This window comes from Phalacrocorax aristotelis, chromosome 23, assembly GCF_949628215.1.
Source record: "Phalacrocorax aristotelis chromosome 23, bGulAri2.1, whole genome shotgun sequence".
NCBI lineage: Eukaryota > Metazoa > Chordata > Aves > Suliformes > Phalacrocoracidae > Phalacrocorax > Phalacrocorax aristotelis.
Window position 1 is genome coordinate 6,711,175 of NC_134298.1, and position 6,747 is coordinate 6,717,921.

The 6,747-nt window shown below is 69.6% G+C and overlaps 1 protein-coding gene across 2 annotated transcripts; it reads left to right on the forward strand.

Moving 5' to 3' along the window:
- The first annotated feature begins 167 nt into the window (after positions 1-167).
- CDC6 (cell division cycle 6) lies at positions 168-4,184 on the forward strand. Of its 2 annotated transcripts, none has more exons than XM_075116828.1 (12): positions 168-224; positions 441-687; positions 1,008-1,226; positions 1,304-1,503; positions 1,698-1,861; positions 2,025-2,131; positions 2,286-2,425; positions 2,517-2,617; positions 2,744-2,808; positions 2,971-3,170; positions 3,279-3,419; positions 3,507-4,184. In XM_075116828.1, exons 2-12 carry the CDS (start codon positions 450-452, stop codon positions 3,594-3,596), a joined length of 1,665 nt encoding a protein of 554 aa, XP_074972929.1. In that variant the 5' UTR covers positions 168-224; positions 441-449; the 3' UTR covers positions 3,597-4,184. The 2 variants fall into 2 exon arrangements, with proteins under 2 accessions (XP_074972929.1, XP_074972931.1); XM_075116830.1 differs by lacking the exon at positions 168-224 and adding an exon at positions 228-242.
- The last annotated feature ends 2,563 nt before the right edge of the window (positions 4,185-6,747 follow it).

Genomic DNA, 6,747 nt, shown 5'->3' on the forward strand with positions numbered 1-6,747 from the left:
GTCCCGGCAGACTACAACTCCCAGCATGCCTCGCGCGCCACGCACTACGTTTCCCGGCAGGCCTCGAGCGCCGTCGGCTATTGGCTGCTGGGCGGCGGCTCCTCCCTCCCGCCGCAGGGCTTGGCGCCCGACCTTGCGATTGGCGGCGGCGGCGAGCGGGGCAGCCAATAGGATATAGGGGGCGGGGCCGGCTCGGCCTGGTGGCGGGAAGCGTGGAGCTGGGGGTGAGTTGGCGGGAGAAGGTTGGTGGCGGTGGCGGGGTCCGGGGCGGTGGGGGCGGGTAGTGCTGGGAGGCAGGGCAGGCCGATATGGGGTGGGGGGTGTGGGCGGGAGTGAGCTTTTTGTGGGGGGCAGGGGGTGGCGGGTCGCCGCAGGGCTGAGGATTTCCAACCCCTCCCCGCTATCCCCCCGCCTGACCGGTGTCCCCTCTCCGTTCGCAGTCCCCCGCCATGGCCGGCAGCAGCCCGCAGCGCCAGCCCACCATCGGCTTCCCCCGCAGGAGGAGCGCCCGCCGCCTCGCCGCCCCCACGGCTAAGAGCGACCCCGACCACGCCGGCCCCACCCGCACCGCCCTGCGGCTCTCCCCCTGCCCCACGGCCTCGGGCCCCGCCGAGCCCGGGCGGGCGGCCTCTGCTACACCCTCAGCTCGGACCAAAGTGCTGCCCCTGAGCCCCCGCAAACGCCTGGGTGAGCCCCCTGCCCCCTCCCCAGGGGCACCCCAGGAAAGGGGGTGGGGGTGGGTACCCGTTTCCTAAAAGCTGATGCGGGGCTGGGGCAGGTGGAGGGTCCCAGCTCCATCCCTCGCACAGCTGCATCTGTAGCTTCCCCCCAGTTTCAGGAGATAAAGCTGCCCCCGCGGGGCCTGGCGGGGCTGAAGCGTGAAGCCTCCCCCCAGGGCAAGCAGCACCATGTTATAAACAACTTCTTGCTCGCACACAAGCGCACCGTGACAGTGCCAGGGTTGGGCCCGCACGCTTGGCCGCTCTGCTGACCCGTCTTCCCCACAGGTGATGACAACCTCTGCAACATCCCCCATGCCCAGCCCTGCTCCCCGGCCAAGCGCAGCAAGGAGAACCAGGGGCGCCGCTTGCTCTTTGGGGACCCCCTAGACTCCCCTGAGAAGCCCAGCAGCCCAGAGCCATCCCAACAGCGTGGGGGGCAGGAGACCCCCCAGAGCTCGGGGCTCAGCAGGCAGCCTGCCCGCACCCGGCTCTTCAGGCAGGAAGGTGAGCGTGACTTGGGAGGGGATGGGGTCCTGGTTGCACCATGGACCCCCACCGAACCCTCTCCTTCCTCTGGGCAGGCACTTGCTATCAGCAGGCGAAGCGGGTGCTGCATGTGGCTGTGCCCGACCGCCTCCACGCCAGGGAGAGGGAGACAGGCATCATCCAGCAGTTCCTGCGGGAGCATGTCTGCGGGCGCCGGCCTGGCAGCCTCTACGTGTCCGGAGCCCCTGGGACGGGGAAAACGGCCTGTGTGAGCCGTGTCCTGCTTGACTCCAAGGTGCGCCACGGCCGGGGGTCCTGGCAGCAGCTGAGGCATGGCACAGGCCCCTCTGTGGGGTGGGGGTGCCCGTTTTGGGGTTGCTGGTGGAGCAGATTGGCAGGGAGACAGCGGGGAGTGCAGCCCCACTACACCACTGGTTGAGGGGAGGGGGCAGCAGGTTGCAGCTGGTGTAACACTCCCATCCCTGGCAGGATGAGCTCTCCGGGAGCAAAACCATCGTCCTGAACTGCATGGCGCTGAGCAGCCCGCAGGGCGTCTTCCCCGCCACAGCGCAGCAGCTGGGCCTGCCCGCGGCCGCCGGCCGGGAGGGTGTGCGGAGGCTGGAGAAGCATCTGACGGCCCGGGGGCCCATGGTGTGAGTTCCCTGCCCTGGGGGGTGCCGTGGGGTCCCCCCTCAACACGCCCTGAGTGTGGCCAGCTGGGAGAGGCAGCCTCAGCTCCTTGCTTGGGGTGCTGTGAATGGGGTGTGGGGGTGGTGGGTAGAGCTGGGGCTGACTCGGGCTCCCCGCCCCACACAGCCTGCTGGTGCTGGACGAGCTGGACCAGCTGGAGAGCAAAGGGCAGGACGTGCTCTACACCCTCTTCGAGTGGCCCCGGCTGCCTGGCTCCAGGCTCGTCCTTGTGGGTAAGTGTGTGGCAGCGTGGCACTGCCCACCCTGGGGACCCTCCCTGTTTTAGGGTGCTGATGGGGGTTTGCCTTTGCACCCCCCTCCTAGGCACCCACTCCTTCCTTGGGGCTCAGCCCTCATCCTCCCCTCCTCACCCCGCTGTGCCCGCAGGGCTGGCCAATGCGCTGGACCTCATGGACCGCAGCCTGGCCAGGCTCGGCGCCCAGCTGGCCGGCAGCCCCCGGCTGCTGCACTTCCCGCCCTACACCAGGGAGCAGCTCATCACCATCCTGCAGGAGCGGCTGGGGCAGGTGGGGACACGGTGGGGATGCAATGGGGGGCACACGGGGGGCTTTCCGCCCGCGCAGGCAGCAGCACTGACAGCACACGGTGCCTCGGTAGGTGGCTGGTGACCCCATCCTGGACACCGCTGCGCTCCAGTTCTGCGCCCGCAAGGTCTCTGCGGTCTCTGGCGATGCTCGCAAGGCCCTGGATGTCTGCAGGTCAGCTCCTGCCCCCAAACCTGGTGGTACTGGGGCTCGTGTGTCCCCTGCGAGCCCCACACTGCTGCCCTGCACCCCATGCCAGGGCAGTCACTGTGCCCAGTGCTCAGGGCTGTCTCTCCGCAGGCGCGCCGTGGAGGTTGTGGAGCTGGAGGTGCGAAGCCAGACCCTGCTCAAGCCACTGCCCGGCAGTGAGTAGCTGCAGCGCTGGAGCCAAAACCCTGCAGGGGGCACCTCTGGGCCGGCCTCAGCACGGGGTCTGGGGTTCCTTTCTAGGGCACCCGCTCCACACTGCCACCCGTCCCCCTTTCTCGTCCCCTCTGTGGTCCCCTGCAGCTCTGTCTGTCCCACAGGCGACTCCCCAGCGTCCCCCGTCCCCAAGCGCGTGGGGCTCCTGCACGTCTCCCGTGTGATCTCGGAGGTGTTCGGGGACCGTCTGGCGGCGGGCAGCCAGGGGTCCCGGGACGCCTTCCCGCTGCAGCAGAAGGTGCTGCTCTGCTCCCTGCTGCTGCTCGCCCGGCGCCTGCGCACCCGGGAGGTGACGCTGGGGAAGGTGAGTGGCAGCGGGACCCTCTCGGGGCAGGATCTGGGGAGCCGACATGTCTCCAAGGTCTCCCTTCGGTGCGGTGCCATGGTTTAATGCCCACCTTGCCTTCCCCAGCTCCACGATGCCTACAGCCAGGTCTGCCGGCGGCAGCATCTCCCCGCTGTCGACCAGGCTGAGTGTCAGTCCCTTGTCACCCTCCTGGAGTCCCGCGGTGTCCTTGAGCTGAAGAGGGCCAAGGAGGCTCGGCTGGCCAAGGTACGACGGGGGGCAGTGGGGTGGGGGTCCGGCGGCGGGGCAGGCGGCCAGCAGCTCAGCACCGAGCGGCTCTTGTCTGTCCCCCAGGTCTCCCTGAAGATGGACGAGGCGGCAGCGGAGCATGCGCTGCAGGACACGGCGCTGGTGGGCAGCATCCTGGCCCAGGGGCTGTGCTAGCCCCCGCCCCCAGCGACCCCCTCCCCATGGCCCCTCGGTGCAGCCTGGGCGGACGCTGCCCCGGGTGGGATTCTGGTGCATGCGGGGTTTGGCTGGGCCGTGGTGCGAGCAGGGAAATGGTTCCCAGAGGCCTCAGCTGTTGTTTGTAGAGTCCTGCCCCGGGGCCCTTGCTCCGGCGTGGTTTTATTAATATTTTTAATAATATTAATATTATTATTATTGTTATTGTGTGGCTGGAGCTGGGGTGGGAGGTTGGTGCCCACCCCAGCCCCTTTGCAGCCGCGACTGGACAGCGGGTGCTCCTGGCCCTACTCCCACCCTGGCACGTGTGATCCTGGGGCCCAGTGTTGCTCCCTGCCACGAGCCATGGACGTGTTTGCTCCTGGCTTGTTCGGAGCCTTCCGGGGCCCCCCAAAGGTCCTGGCTGCAGGAAGGAGGGTAGGAGGGTCCCAGGGCGAGCCCCACTCTGGGTTCTGGTGCTGGCAGCGGCAGCGGGGGTGCATGGTGCGCTCAGCTCCCGGCTGGAGGGTGGGGGGACAGTGGGGGCCCCCCTCTATCTCCTGGAATTAATAAAGTCGTTCTCGTTCAGCGCTGGCTCCTGCCTCTGCTCCCCCTGTTCCCTCCCTGCCCCAGGGCTGTAGGGGCCCAGCCCTGTTGCCCCCCAGCCCCTCTCCTGGGCTGCAGCCCCCCCCCAGCTCCTGGCCCCAGTATCTCTGCTTGTGTTAAATAATAGACGCTTTGACCTAATTTTGCAGCTTCCCTGGCTGGGGGGGGTGTGGGGGCCCCAGGCAGGGGGGAAAGAGGGGAGGGGCTGGGGCTCCACCGGTGCCCCGCATTCGGCCATCGCACTCCATCTCCATCCCCCAGGACCCTCGGCTGCCCCCTCAGCAGTTCCTGGCCAGGGATGGGGTGCTGGCTGTGGGGGCAGGGTGGGGTACGTGGGTCCCCAGCGTGCCTCAGTTTCCCCTGGCTCCACAGTGTGGCCCTGGTGCGTGCTAGCCCCATCCCGGCCCTTCCCCTGGCCCCATGGCTTGTGGGGTCCCCACAGAGTGCAGGATGTGGGGGCATCAGCCGTGTCCTTGCCCTGGGCACCCAGTGCCAATGGGGAGCCTGGCGGGGCTGCTGGATGCCGCTGTTGAACTGGGCATCCTGGTGCAGCCTCCTTCTTCCCACCGCAGATTTTGGCCGGCTGTGCCACTGCCTGTCCCTGCAGTGCCAGGGGACACCTTGGGGACAGCACAGGTGGCTGGGTCCTTTCCCAGCTGCTATTTGCCATGGGGAGCGGTGGGGAAACTGAGGCAGGGGCAGCACGGCAGGGCCGGGGGTGGCTGGTGGCCCCAGCCAGGCCCCGAGCACGGCTCAGCCCATCGCTGCCGTGGGGCTATTTATAGCCGGAGCTGCCATGTGTCAGACGTGTGCGGTGGCACGGGGAGGGGGGCAGCGGGTTCAGGCCAGGCTGCGCCTGCTCTGCTCACATCCCTGCCCCCTTGCTGTGCCGGGGGGGCTGAGGGGAGCCCTGTCCCCCCACCACACCACAGGGTCCTGCCACCCATCACCAGGCCATGGGGCTGAGTGGGCGCCGGCATCCCCGCACCCATGGGCAGTGCTGGGCCAGGCACGGGCTGCCTGGGGGCCCCCTGCTCCCCAAGGGCCACGCTGGCCACATCCTGCCCTGTGCCAGTCCCACGGCCGTGACGCAGCCCCGCGGCGCAGAGCCATGGCACACGGTGACGGTGGCCGGAAGGAAGCGACTGGCAGCGGCTGGCAGCGTGTATGACCGCAGTGACGCGATGGTGACGCGGGTGGGCACTGCGGTGCCCCTGCACCCCACGTCCCCCCCGGCTGCTCCATCCCTGGAACCCCCTGTGCCCACCGGGACGCTGGGCGAGGTGGTGGCTGCGCAGGCAGGGCACCCCCACACTTGAGCCAGACTGGCCATGCTGGGCGTCCCGCGGCGAGGCTGGAGGGTCCCGGTCCCAGCACTGTCCCCAGGGTGGCCTGGCTGCCGTGGGTGGGGATGGCGATAGCGGGCCGGCGTGGGGGACGTGCCCCCGCAGCGTGGGAACGCAGCTACCCTCGCCGTGCCAGCCCGCCGGGGTGCCCGCGGCCACGACGGCCCTGGCTCCGCGCTCTGCCGCAGTGGATGAAAAATCGATAGCGCAGATGGATTCAGGCGTGCGGGTGCCGGAGCTCCCGCCGGAGCCGTTCATCACCGCTCGGCGAGGGGCCGGCAGCGCTGTGGCGGGAGCGCCGTGACTCGGGGACATCTCCGCTCACCCTGGGACACCCCGGGACACCCAGGCCTTGCGCCATGACCGGCAACCGCAGCACAGGGAGGCTGAGGGGCCGGCAGGGCCCCGTCCCCCTGCTCCAGCACACATGTACCCACGTCCCCTTGCTCTGGCACACACGTGCCGTGCCCACATGGGGCTGGGCAGTGCCCGGCTGTGCCACGGGCAGCCCCCGGCGTGCGTGTCCGGCTGCGCAGCCACTGGCGTGTGCGCAGTGCGGGTCCGGTGTCCCCTCGGCGGTGTCCCCGGTGCCCTGGCTGCCTCCCTGTCCTCCCTTGCACTCTCCTTACATAAGCGGCCACGTGGCGGGCACGGCCCCCTCCCGCCGCGCCGTCACCGCCAGCACCCAGATTCCATCTGACAGCCCCTTTTCCGCTCGGCTGCGCTCCTGCCGGGCACCGGGGCTGGGGGTGTGGGGCAGGACCCCACACGACCCCGCTGCACCGGCACTGGGCCCTATGCGGGGTGAGGGCTGTGGGGCTTCGGTGGGATGGGGACACCGGGAACGCGGCCCTGCCTGCACCTCCCACCCACGCCCTGGCACCCCACCGTCCTGCCCGCTCCTCTGCCCGACCTCGGCACCCCGACGCTGCGGGACAGGCCAGGCCCTGCAGCTGGGCAGGATCCGGCCAGCAGCGGGTTTGGCCCCATGGGCGACCCCATGGTGGGGCAGTGTGGGGTCCCCAGTGCCTGGCGGCCACCCCAGTGGGCCACAGAGGGGGTGGTGGGCTATGGAGGGGGTGGTGGGCTGGCCGCCGCACACATCTGGGAGTGATTTGGCACATTCCTCTGGGCTGAGCACATGCCGGCGGCTGGGCCTCGCCGTGGCCAGCAGCCCTGGCGTGTTGGGGAAGGGACGG